The sequence below is a fragment of the Camponotus floridanus genome, unplaced genomic scaffold, assembly GCF_003227725.1.
Source record: "Camponotus floridanus strain SB8 unplaced genomic scaffold, Cflo_v7.5 scaffold13, whole genome shotgun sequence".
In the NCBI taxonomy this organism is placed as follows: Eukaryota; Metazoa; Arthropoda; class Insecta; order Hymenoptera; family Formicidae; genus Camponotus; species Camponotus floridanus.
The window spans coordinates 847183-870357 of NW_020229248.1; the positions used below are offsets into that span (position 1 = coordinate 847183).

General features: G+C 31.8%; 2 protein-coding genes across 7 annotated transcripts in view; one reads left to right on the forward strand and one right to left on the reverse strand.

Moving 5' to 3' along the window:
* Nucleotides 1-11652, forward strand: part of LOC105249375 (polypeptide N-acetylgalactosaminyltransferase 2) — a 216551-nt gene extending 204899 nt beyond the window's left edge. For 4 of the 6 annotated variants that reach the window (XM_025406038.1, XM_025406036.1, XM_025406037.1 and 1 more), the window contains 7 exons: nt 4684-4782; nt 6866-6933; nt 7599-7850; nt 8002-8217; nt 9384-9603; nt 9867-10077; nt 10168-11652. In XM_025406038.1, coding sequence (XP_025261823.1) covers nt 4684-4782; nt 6866-6933; nt 7599-7850; nt 8002-8217; nt 9384-9603; nt 9867-10077; nt 10168-10437 — 1336 coding nt within the window. In that variant the 3' untranslated portion in view covers nt 10438-11652. Of the gene's footprint in view, nt 1-4683; nt 4783-5752; nt 6129-6371; nt 6491-6865; nt 6934-7598; nt 7851-8001; nt 8218-9383; nt 9604-9866; nt 10078-10167 lie in introns of those variants that run through there. The other 2 variants (XM_020026971.2, XM_025406035.1) reach the window with 2 other exon arrangements.
* Nucleotides 11653-15066: 3414 nt separating this feature from the next.
* LOC105249374 (KRR1 small subunit processome component homolog) lies at nt 15067-16253 on the reverse strand. The gene has a single exon (XM_011254788.3). It carries the CDS (start codon nt 16121-16123, stop codon nt 15206-15208), a length of 918 nt encoding a protein of 305 aa, XP_011253090.1. The 5' UTR covers nt 16124-16253; the 3' UTR covers nt 15067-15205.
* Between the last annotated feature and the right edge of the window lie 6922 nt (nt 16254-23175).

A 23175-nucleotide genomic window follows, 5' to 3' on the forward strand; every position in this document is an offset into this window, starting at 1 on the left:
CGGAAAAATGCGACGCCCGCGTCGAAATTTTGCTTCCATTTTCAACTTCAATTTTTTCACGTTTATGGATTCTGAAGGAGACTTCTCAACAGGTTTAATTTATATAATTGAGCTCTCTCATTTTATACCTCAAGTAGACAGTAAACGAACAGTTTTTCACTTTGAGGTTTAAAAGAGGAACTTTCATTGAAATTATAAGTTAAATAAAAGAAAATAAAAATTGATATTGAAAATCCCAGTCGAAAATTTTTCTCCTACTTTAGATTTCAATGTTTCAATCTAACATTTAGTTTAATATTTTAACCGCTCAGATTATCCTATTTTGAAACAATAGTTTTTCACTCAGATTTAAAGAAAGAATTTTTGGTAAAAATATAAAATTAAATAATCTATATTTTTAAAGGCTCTTCTTTGAAACTTGAATAGAGAAATTATTCGTTTACTGCCTATTTGAGGTACAAAATAGGAGCTCAATATAATACAATTCCTATATAAATGAAACCTATCAAAATCCTGCAGAATCTATAAACGTGAAAAAATAGAGGCTGAAAATGAAAGAAAAATTTGGATTGGAGGTAGGAAAAATTTCGACTCGGAGTATTTTGTATAAATATCCATGACGTTTATTTGCTGTATTTGCATCAATTACCATTTCATCATTGTAACGTTTTATATTTTATTCGATGTGATTTAGTGTTACAATAATAAATGTCTATGATACTCGATTCGATCGAGTTCGTACCAGATGGACGCCGTAAAATTGGATTACGAATTCAACGGTCGTGTCTATCTAGGAATTGTACACCGATATCACAGGCACTGAAGATCATTTGCATCGTTATAGTCTTTTTGTCGAACTGCGATATTTGCTCCGAAATGTTAGTTTCTATAAAACTACATCGTAATAAAATAATAATACTCTATAATGCTTTCATAAATAATTCTTATGTTTTCTAGTCAATTTATTTTATTTTGTTTTCTAGTCAATTTATTTTAATTTGTTTCTGTCTCATATTATCAGAGAATTAATATTCTATCTTCAGATCCTTCTATCTTCCTTCTATCTTCAGAGAAAAAAGCTATGAACGGAAATGATTTATATTCTAAATAGTCAGGCGGATATTGAATCGAAAATCCAATTCGATTGTTGCCTTTCGAGCGTGGTGATTTTCTTGTGTCCGGGTACGCCCGTTCCCGCTCGACTTTACCGTACACCGGTGATGGATTAAAAATTTCATATCCTGTTTCGCGAATTCACTTTGCCACGAGAGGCGAACAACGTACGGGAGTTTTTCGCGGGAAAAGAAGTTCTATTTTTGCACAGGGCGCCGAGTGTTACGTTCTAATTCCTCCTCGTATCCTTTATGCGCTTTTTCCTCGCAATCGCTCCTTCTACAAACACTGTAATAAATCTTCGAGTGCTGGGATGCGAATCGAAAATTATTTAGCATCAAACAAATGATATGTATGTTATAATATAATATAAAATATTAGAAATATAATATTACATGTAATACAAATCATTGATGTTAAATATGGAGGATGTCGACAATGTTATTTTTTTATATTGCCTCATATTAATATTATCTGCAATGATCTTTCGCCGAAAATTTGTAATGAAAGTTCATTGCTTATGTCATCATAGGAATTTTTGAAATGCATAAAACGCGAATTTCTCTATTTTGAATATCATATTAAACTCCAATTTCCAATATCGAAAAACACAATACAATATCGACCTCAAAAAATCATTTTGGAATTTTTACATATTTTTTTAAAATTTATGATACGTAAATTATGCATTATTGTATTAGTGTAAATTTTGGTCAATATTAAGAGATAATAATGGTATTGGTTTTAATTGCATCGACCTGCTTTTCGCAGCTGCACTCCAATTTTTCTCTCTTTCCCTCTGCTTTCTCTCTTTCTCTACCGCAGGATACATTCTCTGGCAATGATCAATCTGCGCGAATACGCACATACATGTGCGTTGGCGAAACATTGCGATCGAGCGTCCAATGGAATCGTGCGAGCTGGCCGCGCATTATCCACTTTAGCGGATATAGCGACGCGGAGCGGATCCCAAATTGAAGTTTCGAATTAAACCGCTCGGATGATCCGTCTCATCTGCCGAAGTCGCTTTAAGGCTCGCGCAATTTCGTTGTCGACAAACATGTCGTCGTAAAGACTAGTCGGCTTTAATGCGGAATTATGGTCTCCCGGAATTAATTTGTCGATTCCACCGCAGCGCGCCTACGAGACCGGAGCAACGAGGCGTCTGGAAGCGCGGTAATGAGCATCTAAATTACTCATTATCAAACTTGCTCGCCGCTCGAGTTGCTTGATTACACGCCGATAAAAGTGTAGTAATGAATCAGACTAACTTAACTTTTGATTACATGAAGCGATATCTGAATTCACAAATGCCCGTTGGATCTCAACTAATTAATTAATAAAAAGATTACTCATATGACATTGATTTTTTGGACCAGAAGATAAACAAAGTTCATGGAAGATAATGCTTTTCACATATATGCACAATAAATGTTCATGTGTGAATGAAGTACGCAAAGATACAGGCATTGAAGACGCTTGAGGAGATGCAGGGATTCGGGGCTTCGAATTAAATAAATCACAATAACACATTTATCAGTCATTTCCTTATTCAGGTGACAGTGTCTCGCATACGAAGTGCGACAGCTTTCAGTGGAAATGTCGATGCAAAACTTTCGGGATCTCATTTGACGCGCGTCGTCGCGAAAAAGTGCACTCGCACGTCTGTGCATCTATGGTAACCATATTCAACGCACGTCCCACGAGTTTATCTTGGCAAAGAGGGGCTGACATATTGGGATCGTCTGGCCGCATTTATGTGCCCTCTCTGCTCCAACTCGATGGCCTGCCGTAGAAGCGCGCGATCTTCTCTCTGCAGCTCTTTCTCCATTCCCTCTGATTCTTAAGCACCACTTCTAGCGGTTAGGTCACTTCCGCTATTTTCTGCTTGCGCCGCGTCAAGCATCTGAAAACGCAACGCATCTCAAAGGAATATCATTATTCTCCGACTTTTCTCTGTTTTTCCTCTTACTGGAATCGTGAAAAGGAAAACAGGAAAATCGGAAGTATGAAACTGTTAAATGTAAAATTATCTTAATTTTTTTATAATTGTTTGCACACATTATTGAAAAATAGTTTTAATTAAGCAATATGACATATGTAAGTATATTTTGGATATATCGTTTTTTTACATTAAAAAAAAAAGTTTCTCAATGATTAGGTTGAAATTGAAACAATCTCTTAAAAGAAAGAGAAAAAGAGAAAGAGCCTGTTTTTCATCATGTTGCGTAAATTGTTATGCATAAATTAAAGAACATTATCGTCGTAAACATTAAACTTTTTTTCTTATTCTTTTTCTTATTAAACTTTTATACTATTTAAAATAAGATGCATTTTAAAAAGAAGAATTTAAAAATGAGCTAACAGCTCAAATGAATTGCGAAATACGAAAGGGATTTTGAATTTATATTGACATCCACGTCGGCTACTGGCAATTTGCATCTATATCTACGAAGCGATGGCTAATACAATTTTCAAGCGCGTCTTTAGTGAAACGGTAGCACGAATTTATGAATATAGCGTAAAAATTCACGCCGTTACGCGGATGGCAGAGTCGAATTTATGCGACAGTTTTAACGCATTTTGTTTCTCATTTGCGAGCATATTTGTGTTGCAAAACATGAGAAAGAATTGCTAAATATTGAATATTTTTCGGTAAATGTCGTAAAAATCTAGACATTGTAATAAAAAAAGTGAAATCTGTAAAAAATCCATATCAAAATTTTGAAAAGTATTTCCATATTATTTATCGATCGTAATTACTAAGCCAAATATTACTTTACAAAATTGCAATTAATAAAAATTGAAATATTAATAAATAAATTTAATATTGAACATCAAACAAAAATAGTTTTTAAAAAGAGTTTTATCGATATGACCTAAATACCTCGTAAATAAAAGAAATTTTTATTGGCAGCTGAGGAATATCTAATTAAAGGTCTCGCGCGCGAATCTAGAATATATTGTATAAGTAAATTTTTGAATTTATAAATAGAGTGATGATCAGTTAATGTTTAACTTATTGGATTGAATAGCTAATATTGAAAAATTACTAATGTAATATATTATCTGTCATCAAGAAATAAAATAACATTTTTTTTATAAAATAAATTGATAAGCATATTAATACATAGATAATTGCAATAAAAAACAATATCCTGAATGTACTGAAACAATTTGAAATAAACAATATTAAATTAAATATTGCATTGACAAATTTATTGTGTCTCGCAACATCATGATTCATAATCCTGATTTTATCATTTAACGTTCGATTATCAGAAAATATTAATTCCATAGGGATTGTAGTTTTCCATTTCATATAAATTCATTTAAATTTTATCCTTAAAAAAAGGTTTGTTTCTATTTTTTCGCAACTCACGATTATTTTAAAAGGCATATAGTATTAAAGATCTGCATTTGTACTGCACGAATGATACAAATGCGAGATAGGATGGAAAGAGAGGTATCGCCAGAATATTTTATCCGCTAACCTTGATTTTCATTGAAACCACTAACACGTTTCAGATTTCTAGGCAACTTCATAATTATGCTATTTTCTCGCTACAGGTGTAGAATGAAACAATGGAGACAGGATTTGCCACCGACTTCCGTTATAATTACTTTCCACAATGAAGCACGGTCTACGCTACTCAGAACCGTCGTCAGGTAAATTTGAAACAATTTTACTTTACACAAAATGCAAATGCAGAGTTACACTTCAAATTTAAATACATGGATCTTCTTTTAGTATCTCCTTAATATTTTGTATATTATAATTATACTTTGTATGTAAACTTGAACAAAGATTAGGACATTTAATTGTTTGTTTATGAAGTCTTTTTTAAAAATATTAAAATAAAAAATTATTAAAATTGAAAAATAATACAGAAATTGAAGTGTTCATAAGTTCTGCAAAAATAAAATATAAATTTAATATGTGAACATGTTTGCGATTAAATTTCCAAACGGTAGATCATAGGACAAATTCTCATGCGATTGTAGATGGTATAGATATATGGGACACGATAATCTTCAATTCTCGATACGATCAACGGGGATTGTGGGAAACGCGCGAAGATTTTCAATTCGAACCGGAATTGGGTGACGGCGATGGAATTTTTTAATCGTCGTTCCATCGCTTTATATCCCTCGCATTTATTATGCGCTCGTATATACATGAAAATACATATATATGTATAAATGCTACGAATCGAAGAGAATTCAAAACATCTTTGTCAAATATATATGTGAAGAAAACATAAAAATTAATTTCTTTTCATTCTTTTATGAAAAGTATAAATTACTATCAATTAATAATAAATAAATTAATTTAATTTGGTAATAATTTTTTTATGAGATAACGCGTTTAATGTGGCGCTTTAATTTACATTATATACATATTCCTCGAAAAAATATTTCGTATTTATAGTAAAATTATAAAGAGAGAAACACTAAAATATTTTAACTAAATTATTTTAAATTTGCTTTTTTTAGTTTCTTGTCAACCGTATTTTAAATATTTTTTAAATGTTATTGCCGATTAAAGTACAATATTATGTCTGATATTTTCTGTGTAAAATTTCATGTTTTTTTCATTTTATTTCTATCCAGAAATATATTATCCAGAGACATAAATCATTACTATTTCTCATAAGTGTCATAAGGGTTCTCGTATTAATTAAACGTTTTTCACTACGGGGCGTCTCGCCCCAAATGAAGGAAAGTACGAGCCACATTTCTCGCCGGAGGTAGCCTCCGTGCAAAAGTTGCTCCAAGTTTCTCATCGTCGAATCGGAAGAAGGAAGCAGGCAAGAGTCGGAAAATTTATTTAAGTTTGTAACGCGTGGCGGCGTCAGAAAGATATATCGGCTCTATCGCTTTGGTCGATGAAATTAAAAGGAAGTCTTAATTACCACGGCGAAACCGCACCTCACCACGACCGTGATGTGGCGCGCGAAATTCTTCGCGATCAATTTCACGTCTTGTCAAAGTTTTCTACAAAAGTCAAGATGGTATCTTAATTCGATTAAAGAAATTAAAAAATTATAATCTTTTGTTATTTGATCAATATATTTGCAATAAGTCTATGTGTTAAAGATTAATTTAAAGAGAATCGTAAAGTTGAACAATTTTTTTATAAAAAGATAATTTTAAGTAATAAAAGATGCTCTAATATTTACAATAATTTTCTTTTATATTTAAATCTCTTAGTATTTACAATAATCCTCTTATATTATATTCGCAAATATATATAGAATGGAATAAGGCAACACGAGAATATTCAAACAAAAGGCAAATGGTCAGGCAAAATCCTCGAAACTGTGATAAAAGATTCAATGGGACAATCTGAAGCTTCTGTTCTTCTCTTAATCCGGTACCTCACCTTTATTCGACGTTAATTGATTGGAAATGTTTATATAGAATTGAATTATATAGTGATTTACACAGAAGAAAGAAATGGCGTATCGAGATTTTTAAATTGAATAACTGAAATGAAGAAAGAGATTTAGATTGAAAGAACGATCTTATGTCAATGTTAATATTTAAGATCTTACTGTGATTAACAGTATGATACATACGTAATGACGATTCAATAATGTATGATTTATGCGCGTTTGATTCATAATTTCCGAAATTTTTTAAGTAGTAAAGTAATAATGATTTTTAAAGATAATATTAATAACAGTTATTAAATTTAAAAATTTTTAATGAGGTTTGTATACAAGTCTTTTCTTTCTCTTGCTTTTAGTGTATTGAACAGAAGTCCGGAGCATCTGATTAAGGAAATTATTCTGGTAGACGATTTCAGTGATCATCGTAAGTAGTCCCATATATTATATATTTACAAGCTCGAAAGTGTGTTTTTTTTTCCAAAAAAGAAGACAATAATATTAATTAGAATAATTTTATGTATCAAACATAAGTTTTAGATCTTTTAAATTGTAAAATATAACAAATAAAGTATTATAAGATTTGATATGATACATAAATAAAACCGAATTATACTCGTGGATCAATTAATTACAAAGAGAATATTGCGTGTATAATATTTAACATAATTTATCGTAATTAAAATGTAAATATAATATGTATATTCGATTACGGAAAATTGTGCTTAATATTACATTTAATACTGCATTTAATATTGTATACTACTAAAGAGTAAGTGAATCGTGGCTAATGCGTCATTTATGATACTATTTATCATCCTAAACGGCGCATCATTAAATTATGATCTCGAATTTTGCTTACATATACTCGATAATCGCATTTGAGTTTGTATTTTTTAACGAAATTATATATTTTGATTAAATGAACAGAAATAATAAATTGCAAATAAAATAATTAAAATAATTAAAATAATAAATAACATCGCATAATGAAACACGCAAAATGTTATTTTAATCGTTACATAAATAATATGAAACGTTCAATTAATATAAAATTAAAAGTAAAAACAAAAAAGATTGATTTCTTTGCAGCCGAAGATGGCGAGGAGCTATCGCGAATCCATAAAGTTCGTGTCATCAGAAACGAAAAGCGAGAGGGATTGATGAGATCGCGTGTTCGCGGGGCAGATGCAGCTACCGCGAATGTATTGACATTTTTGGATTCACACTGCGAATGTAATGCCGATTGGCTCGAACCACTTCTGGAAAGGGTGGCCGAGGACCCAACCAGAGTGGTCTGTCCCGTGATCGATGTAATCAGTATGGATACTTTTCAATATATCGGTAAGTGTATCGTAAACAACGATGAATGTATTGTTTGTATTTTTGAAATAAAAAGATAAGATTCGTTCTCTCTTTTTCAGATATCATAAATATCTCTACGTAAACAATACTTTTTCTTAAGCGAATCAAACGTTTTGTACCTTATTCTTAGGAGCTTCCGCTGACCTCAGAGGTGGTTTCGATTGGAGTTTGGTCTTTAAATGGGAGTATCTCAGCCAAGCGGAACGACAAGCGAGACAAAAGGACCCGACGCAAGCCATTAGGACCCCTATGATTGCTGGCGGACTGTTTGTCATCAACAAAGCGTACTTTGAGAAACTCGGCAAATACGATACACAGATGGACGTTTGGGGTGGCGAGAATCTCGGTATAGTTATACAGTTTCATGTACAGAGTATGAAGTACATTTGGGAAAAGTAATAAATATTATATATACGTTATGATTTTTTTAAATAGTTTTAATCTCTCACATTGCTCTTCTTTACAGAAGATGCAAGAATATTTTATAGAATCTTTTTTTTTTAACTTGTATTATAGTTTATATATTTTCTAAAAATAACATCTGAAGATATTTTGCTTTAAGAAAATTGCAAATGCCTGTTGCACGTGCTTCGTTACAAAAACTCATCTTGAGTTGCGAGATATTCGCAACTCAAGATGAGTACTTTGCAGCAGGGTAAACATTTTATTCAATATGGTCAAGAGTTAATTCTTTAACAAGTTTTAAATGTTTTAGATTGTATTAAGAAATATCATTGGCGTGAATATTAACTTATTTTTCATTATATCTGACAGTTACACATAAATAAAATTGAGAACATTTCGGTTCTGGAATGTTTAAAGAGAATCGCGATTATCTATTTTTTGTCATAAAAATCTATTGAATAAAATTCATCAAGTGACACTTCAGTCTTCAAGATTTTACACTTAATCAATATGAAGTGTCACGTTGTTTACGCTCGAAGAATCGACTATTCCTTCAAGTATCAAAAAAGATGTGTCTGTCGTTATATGTTTCAAACATGAAAGAAAACAAACTATTTGACAGAAACTACCGTCTTGTGCGCAGTTTGTAAGAACTTGGTGGAAAACATAGCGAGAAAACCAATATATGTCAGAAGTGTGAAATAAGTTTGACCTCATTTCGGAGAAGAAAAATTGTTGAGTTTCTTGGAGCAATGCTAATAATATTATTTCAATGTAGCGTAACTTAATGAAAAATTTATTTTATTGAAGCAGCACTTTTCTATTCACTAATATTATTTTCCAAATAATATATACGTTCGCTAATATTATTTTCCAAATAATATATACGTTATATATTTTAAGATAAAATGCTGTTTAAAACTTATCAACAAATCAGATTTTTATCTTCTCTTGTAATGTTCTATGCAACAAAAGCACTCTAGAAATACAAGGCATAATGCATAAAAATAAATTAGAGAGAAGTTTATGCATTCTCTTTTTGTTTTACTGCACTCTCTACTTCCTCTCTAGTATTTAACGCTTATACCGCTTGTAACTTTCTTTCAGAAATATCGTTCCGCGTGTGGCAATGCGGTGGTAGCTTAGAGATTATCCCGTGCTCACGTGTGGGTCATGTATTTCGCAAACGTCATCCTTACTCCTTCCCCGGAGGCAGCGGAAACGTGTTTGCCCGAAACACGAGGCGCGCCGCCGAAGTATGGATGGACGACTACAAGCAGTTCTACTATAATGCCGTGCCATTGGCACGAAACATCCCTTACGGAAAGTAAGTCTGGTTGCGCCGACGTTTCAATTAAACTCTCGAGAGACAGGGCTCTAATTTCATTGTACTTCATCGTGTTATTTAACGCCACATCAAAATACGCTACACATCTGAGTACATGACACGTGTAAAAATTTATTTTTTACAACTGGTTCTCTTCTCCTCTTTTGTCAATATATATCTTGATATTATTAAATATATAAAAATAAAAAATTTAATTTAAAAATGCAAAATTTGATTGTGTTGCAATATAAATTATATTTCAGTATTCAAGACAGGATGGAGCTAAAACGAAGATTACATTGCAAGCCTTTCAGTTGGTATCTGAAAAACGTCTATCCCGAATTGGTTATACCTACGAGCGAGGGTGGTCCAGGAGGCTCTTTGAAGCAAGGTACCGCCTGTCTAGATAGCATGGGCCACCTTCTCGATGGGAACGTGGGTCTTTACCCTTGTCACAATACCGGCGGTAATCAGGTGAGCATATCAGGGCACATAGGAATAATTTAAATTCAATAAGTCAAAATATATTCGTCAAACAGATAAACATCGATATACATTTCGCAGGAATGGGGTCTCACGAAAGATGGTTTGATCAAACACCATGATCTCTGCCTGACTTTACCGGTATACGCCAAGGGTACGACGCTACTGATGCAAATCTGCGACGGCAGCGAAAATCAGAAGTGGCGGCACTTGGAAGGCGGCTTGATCCGTCACACCAGAATACCTGTGTGCGTGGACTCGCGGTATCACGCGCAACGCGGTATCACGGCGGAGAAGTGCGACTCGAATGCGGAGACGCAGAGGTGGCATCTCTACAACCACAATCACTAGCTGATATGGTTGCGGTGAACACGCCATTCACTCGCAAGATTTTCACTTATTGTCACGCGCCGCGACGTGATCAAAGTCATTCTAAGATCGCGCTAAAGGCGCCGTTACTTAAGGGACTGGCTGTCCGCACGAATAAATCGATCGATTCAGGCGGGTTACTTATCGTATATCAGCGTATCTTTGTGCAATAATAGTGGCTCTTCTCATAATCTCCCATATGACATCGAGCAAGAGCCTATCTTGTACCATGCTGATTTGCAAGATCGTGATTTCCCGATGCAGCTTGTTTCATAAAGTTTAGATGAGAGTGTATTTGGATCCGGGAATATATATAATACTCTTTAATAATGTTATAAAAAAGTGGTATTACATAAGACGGGATAATTTCGCAGAAAAGAGTAAAAATTTTTTAAGACTGCTTGGTGTATATGATACCAATTAATAAGCTTCAGTTTTAATATTTATTCGAAATTTTATCGCTTTTGATCGTTTTCTTAGACAAGAAAACGTTAGAAATCATCACAATACTTCTTTTATAATGATAAAAAATTAATTCTTACTGATAGAGCAACGTCGCAATCGATGTGTGATAAGCGTAATTTATAGTAAAATAATGTAAAAAGTGTGGAGGAATGTGTGTACGAATAGACAATGCGGAATTGCATATACCGTTTCGATATTGTGACCCGAAGCACGTTGGTTGTAACTGCATCTTAAGTTTCGAATGCACGGATTACGGTATATACTTCATACGTGCGTTGGGTTTAAACAAAGAAAAATCATATATTATTGAAAGAGCTATTTTTAACACTTTTAGCCCGAAGAGAGTCATTCACATAATAGAACAAAGAAGTCTCTCGTATTCGCGGTTTAAAGTTTTAAGGAAAGCTAAGTGTGTATATTAAAAAATAATTAAATTGTATACGTAAACTACTCATGCATAGTTTTGGCTCATGATTATCAAACTCAAAGAATTTATTTGAGATATATATTACTTAAATAAAGTAATTAACTTATAGAGTATTGCATGGATGTGATCAGGTCATCATTTTTCGCAAGATGTGTCGTTTATAAAATCTCAATTTATGTGTAAATATAAATTTACAGTTTCTTTCGCGAAAAGGAACTCTCGCTAATATAAAAGATTTATATATAATTATATATACAAAGAGAATTTAAATTTAATCTCTGCTTTTTTCCAAACACCAATTTTTAAGCGATGACCTTATTTTATTAATTGTATTTCATTAATAACATTGTTACCATCTTATAGACTGATTTCATTTATTTATTCAATTGTCCATGTAAATTTACAATATTGCATATTATATATTTATATATATATTATATATATATATATATATATATATATATATATATATACACATTAACGAAATATAATAATTAATTAAATATAAATTAATAAAAAATATAAATTAATAAAATAAGGTCATCGCTTAAAAATCGGTTTAGAAAAAAGCAAAGATTAAATTTAAATTCTCTTTTTTTGTTTTATGTATAAATCAGAATCGATAAAAAGAGTATATATAAATCAGAATTTAATTATACATAGAAGACACAACTGAGTTCGACATTTTTACTAATTATATACTTATTATATATAGTTTATGATATTTTTATTGATTTACTTTACCAACTCAGATTCAGTGAAGGCCGATAATTTATAGTACTTGAATGTTCAAATGTAATGAGCAATTTATCTTTTTTTTATATTTAATTATATGTAATTTTTCTTTACACGTAGAAAGCCAAAGCTTTGGCATTACTTCATGTTTTAGATAATTGATAATATATCACAAACACCGTTTTGAGATTACGCTTTTAAGCAAATAAATGCAAAGAAGATTTTTGCTATATTTACACTAAAAAGAACCAATTATAACACAATTGTGTTCTCGTTTTACATCACATAAATTAGATATTTAAATTTTTAACAAAATTCACACACATAATGAAAAATTTTATTTTTCTTTTAGAATGTTTTGAAAAATATATAGTAATACATTTTTTGCACAATCCGAAAATTCACAAATTTTGTACTAATTTTGATTTACATATGACTGTGAGATTGTACAATGAAGCTTCTTAGCAACTGATACTGCTATTTTGATCAGTCTCGAAGTCACGCAAAATCCGTGCAAAATGTTATTTTTATTCGATCTTAGTGTGTATACGGCGCGCATTTTTATAAATCCGCCGATACCTAACTCCGTAATCAAACAAATTGCGATGAACAAAACGCTTTCTCGTCAAAAATATGCGCTATACGAGATTCGCAGAAAAGAGATTTATTTTTGTAACTAATTGTATACTTACTTGGTTGTGCGAAAAGCGCGGCGTAACTGAAGCGTATGAGCATACTTAACATATTGTAGCTCGATAATAATATTTAAAAAATAAATGAATTAAAAGATATTTGAGTAGGATTCGAGTCTATATATTGAGTTTTAATTCTTAGAAATAAAACATTAATTCTTTGTAAAGTTTTTAATTGCTTTTCATTTGTAATTAGAAATATAATTTTTATTTTAATAATTGTTAATCTAAAAAAATTCAATTTAAAAAATTATAAATTATATAAAAATGTGAGAGTTCTCTTAAGTGCATTTGTCGCACCTTATCGATTCGTCTACAACGTGTTAAGTGAATCAAAGTGGCAGTTGACACAACTAACGTAGCAATATGTATTAGCAGAAGACGTGATCTTTTGTATACTTATACTTTCCGATGATAATCTTACTGCCGTTGCTTCGTGCTGGGACTATAATAAACACGCGAAGCAAGATAAATAATAATATCTTAATGAACTTTTGTATAATACACGAGCATCCATATTACATCTAGCTAGCTGGCTGCAATACGGTAAAAAATTCTTTTGATATCGATATTCTCTCTATACGTAGGTTTATAATAACTTCAATATAGATATATTATGCGATCGATTCTTCTATGTCCCAATTACGAAGGCGATCGCATATTATGAAAATAAATTGCTTCTGAAAATCAAAATGTCTAAAAAATATCTGAGATTTTTATTGTATCGTCGCACGAGAAAAAGCACCGTTTAAAACATTTTCCTTTAATCAGTTAGCGATGATATATATGTAGACAGTAAATATGTATATGCATATGAGATATATTCCTGTATTAACGCGCTTCCTTTCGGCTATAGATGCTTTAAAGGATTTCGACTAAGTCGACTTTCCATTAGAGATTGAAAGAGAAAAGTCTAATTACAGAGTCAGTCAACATTGGAATTAAAGGATTTTGCCGTCCAAGCTGCAAGAACATAGATAATGGAACTCTGTTTTCAGATAATTTAAAGTCTTATAGACAAATTTGCACACGAAGCTTAATTAATGAAATGCTTTTAATAAAAAATGATTTTGAAAATTAAATCTAATAATTACAAGAGATTAGAATTTAATCCTTTCGATATTAACTAATAAACAAAGAAAATTGTGCTGTGCTTATCTCTCCCATAATTGTAATTGATCGAGGAAAAGTTTAATGAATTTTAATTAATTAAATCAAAAATAAATACGAGAAACCTGCGATATTGAATACGCACAGATAAAGGCAAACGCGTGCGCAGAAATTCCTGAAATACTGCTTTGTAAATAATTATGCATATTCTATATATATCGATCACCTCCCTCCCGTCCTGACAATTCCAAAAAGCTTGTTTTGCAATCAGCGATGTACAACAAGTATTTATTACTCGTTTCCGCACTTCTCACGCAAACGAGATCACCATACACATACACACATGCACACATACACACAGATACACATACACACTCATATATCTGTAAATATATATCCACGACATAAGAGAGAAAAGATATAGATATAAGTTAACGAAATGTCGCACTTCCAAAATCAGTCAAATAAGATAATAGGCAATTTGAGTCTAATATTAAGATAGCGGATAATCAGTCAATGTTAATATAGGTGTATTCAGTAATATGAAAATTTATACTCAACAAGCGAAATTGTGGTGCAGATAGAAGTAAGAGAGTGCTGTATTATATTGAAAAGTATTTACACTCTTGTCATACGAGAAATACAATACATTAGTCTGATATTTTGTCTGATAAGAACAATTTTGGATATCTTTGGAAAAATAATCCAGCGCTAGTTTGGCATCCGCTACTTTCAAATTATAATAATTTTGCAGCGAGATTTTGAAATGGCGACTGCATTGAATTACACAAGGTATTAGCATATTGAAAACTTTATATACTACTTGAAGTAAAATATCCTAATTCAAAAAAGCAAAATCAAAAGTAAAATTGAAAAAGAATATGAATTAATGCTCGTGTATTGTATTTTTACAACATATTGTCAGTGAAAATGAGCGTAGAATTTTGTTTTGTCAAAATTGTTTTGAAACATTCAAAATATTCTGCAAGATCTAACAAGTGAAAAATATATATATTATTGAAAAAATGTGTATATAATAAATTTTAAGTATATTCGTTTTCAAAATGCTAAATATCAAAATTTCTCTGTATTTTACAAAAAATGTAAATAAATATATATATGTTAAGAATGCGATATATGACAGTAATTATAAAAACGAATTTTTTTTAATAAAATAGCGGGATATTTCCGTAAATTTATATTTGTGTAACAAAATTCATTTTTCAAATTACTTACTTATTTCATATTACGTTATAACTCACACCTCTATCGTATCATTGAAAAAATATCACTAAAGAAATGTCTCACAATTATTTTAGTTTTATTTTTGAATAGGCTTCTCTTCAGGTGGTATAAATGCTTGTGCTCTACGTTCTTCTCTTCTCTTGGCTGCCTCTTCGTGTTTCGCTTGGTATTCCTTTCTTCTCTTTGCCCTCTTCTGTTCCTCCTTCAAGAAGTATTCGCCAGATGCCATCTCCTTATCGATTTTGCTTTCTTGTTGAGGTGGAGGGAATGGTGTGTACGGTTTCTTCACCTTCTTCTTTTTCGGTTCTTTGCGCTTACTTATATTCTTACTGTTATACTTTGGAAGATATTGCTCCCAATTTTCATTCTTCAACTTTGGATTCTTGGCAAGTTCTCTCTTGAGCATCAATGCTTTCAGACTATAAACTGGATGAATATTCCTCATTGTATCCTCTACTACTTTTCTCACTTGCTGTAGGCCCTTGTAAGGCCCCAGTGCCGATACAGTTTGACCCTGGACTACGACATAACAATTGGTGAGCAGTTCAATGGATTTCAGATTGCATCCATTTGGTCCAATGAGTCTTTGTCTCCTTTTGACAAACTTAGCCTTATTCCTGACAAGCGAGGATATCTTTATGACATCTGCAGCAATGTCATCCTGGAGGACTCTCACCGCCTGTTCAAAGGGTACAGAACGAGCCATGAGCTTGATCATGTCGCGTGCTTTGACGATAATATATGGATCCCACGTTTTCCTAGTGGTTTTCACTGTCATACTACCTTCGACGAGATCCAGCTCAGCCTTGACATGATGCTCGGCCAGTGCTTTTTGAACCAATGCCCAGTGCTCCTTCAAATACTGCTCCCGATATTTCGGGAACATGGTTGCAAATGAACTCTCTTCGAGAAGACGATGTGGATTGTCTTTCTCTTTAAACTCTGGAATTTTTAACGACCATGCATTGTCGATCGGTCCGTTCTTCGAATCCATCTTTACAAAATGCAAGACAGTTTTCTTTTTCTTTTTACTCCCTTTTATGGATTTCCGTCTCCAGGAAATCGGATTATCACGTGCCACAAGGTTCCAAAACTCAGGTTATGCGTGGTGGAAATTTGCGCATGTACAAACTCTAGCAGCCGCTGTTACGTCTCAAACACGTACATATTTCGTCGAAAAGAAGGGTCCTTCCAAAAAAATTAAATCCCTCACAAAAAAGTAATAAAAAGATATGTATATGTAATATTAATATATACATATTTAATATGTGGAATTTGTTAATTAATCAACAGATTATTAATATATATTAATATAAATCACAAGATGTATTGATAAAGTTCTTGCGGGCCCCAACAAATGATCTACGTAATACGGCTCTGTTAAAGTTGATCATGTGACCTAGAATACGATATATATAGAATACTATATATATAGAATATGATATATATAGAATACGAGACATCTATAGCAAAATATACGAAGAGGTATGAATTAAAAATAATTAATGATCAACATATTGTAAAATACTCATTTATTTTTATCTATACATATACTTAAAAATCCAGAGTAAGCTAAATATTCGTTAAACTACAAAGTTAAGATGATTTTCTAAATTTCATATTCGTCGATCAATGAAATGTATTAATATCATTTGTTTAATAGTGGTTTTGATATGCGTTTGAAAATATAATAATGACATTCTAAATTATACATTATAATTTTTATCTTCTCTCATATTATTCATATGGAAACGAAGGCTACTATACTGAATCTAGTATATACTAGATTTTACGCATATTGTAATCTTTGTAGTTTAACGAATATCTAGCTTATTTTGGATATTTAGGTAATGTCTGATGATATTAGCAGTGATAACGAATCACGAGCGGTATTTTCAGTCGTCATTGAAAGTTTTCTACGCTCAGAAAGTCAATGATTCCCGACAAAAATCAAAATTCGTCACGTGTAGTTCACGAAGTGAGTCCAAGAAGCAGATTTCGAATATTCACTGTAAGTCAGCTGCTCCTCGGGCGATCGGAACGAGATTTAAACGGTAGTGCCGCGAAATGGTGTAGAATTTTATGCAAAAAGAACGAAATCGCTATCGCGTCCTGAAGTCGAGATATAAATTGGCCGTTTTTCGTCTGCGCGCGGACGATCGAAATCGTACACGACGCCGCGCATGTTGCCTGCCTCTCTCGCGCGATATTCACTGTAACGCGGCGAGTAAAATGGCAAGCTGAATTTAATCGTTCGATTAATTGATTAAATACTTATATATACCGAAAAGATGAATCGGAATGCAATCGTTCGATTAATTAATTAAATATTTATATATATAAATATTAATATTTATATATATAATTATATATATAATATTATATATAATTATATATAATATTAAAATATTATATTATATATAATGTGAGTCCAAGAAGCAGATTTCGGATATTCAATAGCCCTAACAACCCTATTACTAAGGATTCTAATAATTTTAATAGCTCTAACAATCCTACTATTACAGAATTCTAATGATTTTAAGAGCCTTAACAACCCTAATATTAATAAAAGAATTTTAATGATTTTACTTAGTAGCCTTAACAATCCTATTTCCTGATTAACTAAAATCATTCGAGATTTGAGGAACCTATCTCTAATCATCACCTCACCTAATCATGTATATATTTTAGTCACGTGCCCTAACCGCGTGCCCTAATCGCGTGCCCTAACTGCGTGCCCTAACCGTACTCTTCAGACCAATTGAACCTACCTTTCGTTGATCCACTTTCTTTCTTGATCACATCAGAGATCGAAGAAGGAGAAAAGTATTCCTTCTTTTGCCGAATAATTACCGGCAAAAGAGCGTGAAATATTTACTCTCATTTAGTAACGATCGTTTAGTTTGATTTCACGATCGTTCATTAAATATTGAATATAACTTTATTTTAACTGAAATAAAACCAAATTACTACAAATTTCTATAAATTGTATTTTATAATAAAATATAAAATTAATGTGTGTATTTATTATATTACAAATTATTTAATTAATTAATCATTTGATTTTATATTAAGTTAAAGTAAAGTTTAAAAACAATATCTACAAACAAATTCTACGATGGATGAGCTATGAGCAATTAGAAAATAAGTGCATATTATAAGAATAAATTAGCATCAAAAATTAATAAAATTGATAATTGTTAATAGGTGTTCTTTATTTAATAAATTGAACAAAATCTTTACAAAAAAATTTTTTCTTGATCTCTTCTTTTTTTAATTAATATTTTAATATGTTTTTGCAAAAGATGTAAAGCATAAGTTCGAAAGGACTTACTAAAATTATTTTATTTATCTAATTTAATTTAATTATATTTATTTATTTAATTTAATCCATCCTAGCTCATCCATTTTAAGGCAACGGATTTATCTACGATCTACAATCTACATCTACATCTGCAATCTCTACGAATCCGTTACCTTAAAGTTAAATAAAAGTTTTTTTCACTCACCAACACTGATGCGCAACAGCGGAGTTGTTGTTATCGAAGCTAGTTGTCTGTAACATACAAATATAAAATTCATTTATAATAATGCTCACAAAATGCAATTAATATTTAAACAAATTTTTATCGCGCGGAATTTTATATCCAATATGTAAAATAATAAGCAGATAAACACGTATGGAAAAATTTTATATTTTTGAAACTGTTTTTTAAATAGAAAATTTTATATGACTTTTATAAAAATTTTTCTCTTTAAATCATTTAAATAACGAGATCGAATTATTATTCGTTTATAACAAGTTAACGATTTATAACACTTAATATATAAATAATAGATATTCACCATCAGGTTGCTCCGCCGATGCAAGATGCCTCTCCCAGGCCTCCTCCTCCTCTCATGTTGTTGACGTGCGATACTTTCAATGACACTCCCGCACTCACGAGCGATATTTTTATATCGTTATTTTCGTTATTTTACGCGCGATACTAAACGGCACTCCCGCACTACTTCGGTATTCGGATTAAAAATTTGGTCGCGCGATGTATATATTTAATATATATATACTTTCGACGACACTCCCGGTTTCGGTACGAGCGAAAATCTCATTTCATTTACGAGACTTAACTTTGAGCCAACAGGTCGGGAGTGCAACGATACAACGAGCAAAGATTAGGCCCGAACCGGAAAGAAGACGAAACGATTGACGGAATAGAGGAAAATAAAGTTCACCAGCTCTTTTTCGCGCATAATTATCCTATCTCGTATCGAACCTGGACCCGCTAAGCATGATTTCAGGTGCTTCGCCCGGAACACGAAGTTTCCCGCAATGCAGGATATGGCTACACCAGGCTGGTAGACGGTAAAAGAAGAGGATACCACATTTTTTAAATGCTAACATTCAGTAATTTAAAAAATGGGGAGGCAACCCCTTTTACCGAGCGAAAATCATGCTTAGGGGAATCCACTCGACTCCTCGACAGGGTTAACACACGCAGTGCGTGTGGCTGTAGGGTAGACGAGCAAAGAGAAGGGACCCATTGACGACTATTCCGAGCAATCGATCGAGTTCTAACTAATTCGGGCCGAATCATTTGACGAAGTACGAAGCACGAAGCGCGAATGTACGTTGCATAACAACGTGTGCAAACTCGAAACATCCCAGTTAGTTGGCATCGAAAGTAGAGACTCGTGACAATAAATGAAATTGGGATTTTATATGAAAAAGTCCAAAATTTCCGCGAAAACGCGACGACGCGAGAATACTACAACGCGGAAACGCGGTAACGAAACGCTTGCCGTCCGCGGCACGTTGACGGCACCGACGACGCGAAAGGGTACTTAGCTTCCCTTTCAAGCACCTTAAGATTTATCATAAATAGAGAAATTTAAGATAAATCTCAAGACACCATCCAAGTACTAAGCCCTCCCACCGCGACAAGGTGTACCCCATGGGAGGGTTATATTATATATAATTTTATATATAATATAATATATACAATTGCAACATTTATTTTGCAATATAGTATATAAATTTAAATTTGCATAAAAAGACCGTAAAACAAAATCATTAGCACGGTATTGTTTATATCGGATATTATGTTATTCATTGTTGAAATTCATTATTAAAATATAATATAATTTGAAATGTAATACAACATAATTTAACAATTTTTTTTTTTTTTTTTTTACGTGGGGAAAATGCTCCTTATGCACACCCCGACGGGATCGCTATTTAGCGGTCCCGTCGGGGTAGTGTTGGGCTCTCCCCGCCGCCATTTTAACGGCAGGGACTACCAACTAAAAACCCCACGCGCCTTTCCTTAGTCTTCCAACGTGCAAGTCCCCGGAACCATGTGCATAAGGAGCATTATATGGAGTAGCCCTAACAAACTACTATCCTATTATATGTTCATAATATTCACTATATTCAATATTATATACATTCAATATATATTCACAAATATCTGAAAAAAGTAATTTTCTTAATATCTTCGATATTAAACTTTAATAATATAAGCTGTTTAGAAATTTATATAAATAAAATTAATGAAATACAATTAATGAAATTATATATATCTCAAAATATATATAAATATATAAATTTTATAAAAATTATTATTTAAATTAAAATTTTAAATACACAAACATCTATATATAAGAAAATAAACATATAAATTTTATATAAAAATTATTATTTAAATTAAAATCTTAAATGTATATATAAGTATATAAATATATAAATTTTGTAAAAATTATTATTTAAATTAAAATCATAAATATATAAATAAATGAATATATAAATTTTCGAAAAGTTATTATTTATAAATATTATTTAAATTAAAATTTTTTTTGAAATTTTAATAATAAATCTTTTTCTATAAATTCTATTCATTCTTTAATATCTACTCATTCTTAATTCTATTTTAAATCTTTCAATTTCTATATTTAAAAAGATACATAATATTTCCAAAAGATATATAATATAAAATTAGCTAAATTAATCACATAATAGCACTAACAATCCTCTACTTTTTGAAAGGAAAATTGAAAGGAAAAAAACCTAATGATGACCTAATAGCATGACATAATAGAAAGGAATACCTAATGATGACCTAATAGCATGACATAATAGAGAGGAATTTGAAAGGAAAAAAACCTAATGATCACCTAATAGTCCTAACAATCCTATTTCTCGATTAAGTGAAATTATTCGAGGAAAGCCTATCTCTAATCACGTATATTTTAATTATGTGCCCTAATTACATTCTCTAACCGCATGCCCTAACCGCGTGAATAAATGTCCGACACAGCTTACGTACTATTGTACGTAAAGCTTTTTTTCAGGCCAGTTGAACTTACTTTTCGTTGAGCCTGGCCATTTTCTCGCTCGATCTCTAATCAGAGATCGAAAAAGGAGATAAACACTCCTTCTTTTGCCGATTAATTACCGGCAAATGAGCGTAAATATTTCACGCTCATCGTAACGATCGCTCGATTTTACGATCGTTTCTTAAATATTTGAATATAACTTTATTTTAACTCAAATAAAGCTAAATTACTACAAATTTCTATATACTATATTTTCTAATAAAATATAAAATTCATGTATGTGTATAACTTTTATGATATTACAAATTATTTAATTAATTAATCGTTTGGCTTTATTTTAAGTTAAACTAAAGTTTAAAAACAATATCTATAAACAAATTCTACAATGGATGAGCTATGATATAAGAAATTAGAATAAAATAAGTGCGCGTTATAAGAATAAAATAGTATCAAAAATTGATAAAATTGTTAAAATTATTAATGCGTGCTCTTGATTTAATAAACTAGTCAAGTCTTTACAAAAAAAATTTTCTTTTCTTGATTCTCCTTTTTAAATTAATACTTCAATATATTTTCGCAATAGATGCAAAGCATTTCGAAAGAATTTATTAAAAGTTATTTAATTTAATCTATCTTAGCTCATCCATTTTAAGGCAACGGACTTACTCTACAATTCACAATCTACAATCTACAATCTACAATCTACAATCTACAATCTACAATCTACAATCTACAATCTACATCTACAATCTCTACGAATCCGTTACCTTAAAGTTAAATAAAAGTTTTTCTCACTCACCGACACTGATGCGCAACAGCGGAGTTATAATTATCGAAGCTACGTTGTCTGTAACATACAAATATAAAATTCATTTATATTAATGCTCACAAAATGCAATCAATATTTCAAAAAATTTTTATCGCACGGAATTTCATATCCGATGTGTAAAATAATAAGCAGAGATAAACACGTGTGGAAAAATTTTATAAAATTTTAAAACTGTTTTTTAAGAAAGTTTTTTAAAAAGTTTTATATAACTTTTATAAAAATCTTTCTCTCTAATTTTCTCTTTAATTCATTTAAATAATAAGATCGAATTATTATGCGTACGATTTATAACAATTGATATATAAATAATGAATATTCACCATCAGGTTGCTCCGCCGATGCAAGATGCCTCTCCCAGGCCTCCTCCTCCTCTCATGTTGTTGACGCGCGATACTTTCAACGGCACTCCCGCACTCACGAGCGATATTTTTATATCGCTATTTTCGTTATTTTACGCGCGATACTAAACGGCACTCCCGCACTACTTCGGTATTCGGATTAAAAATTTGGTCGCGCGATGTATATATTTAATATATATATACTTTCAACGACACTCCCGGTTTCGATACGAGCGAAAATCTCATTTCATTTACGAGACTTAACTTTGAACCAACAGGTCGGGGGTGCAACAATACAACGAGCAAAGATTAGGCCCGAATCGGAAAGAAGACGAAACGATTGAGGAATAGAGGAAAATAAAGTTCACCAGCTCTTTTTCGCGCATAATTATCCTATCTCGTATCGAACCTGGACCCGCTAAGCATGATTTCAGGTGCTTCGCCCGGAACACGAAGTTTCCCGCAATGCAGGATATGGCTACACCAGGCTGGTAGACGGTAAAAGAAGAGGATACCACATTTTTTAAATGCTAACATTCAGTAATT

What these genes read in the sequence shown, in the direction of transcription:
- LOC105249374 (XM_011254788.3), bottom strand. Translation starts at nt 16,123, where the DNA reads ATGGATTCGAAGAACGGACCGATCGACAATGCATGGTCGTTAAAAATT.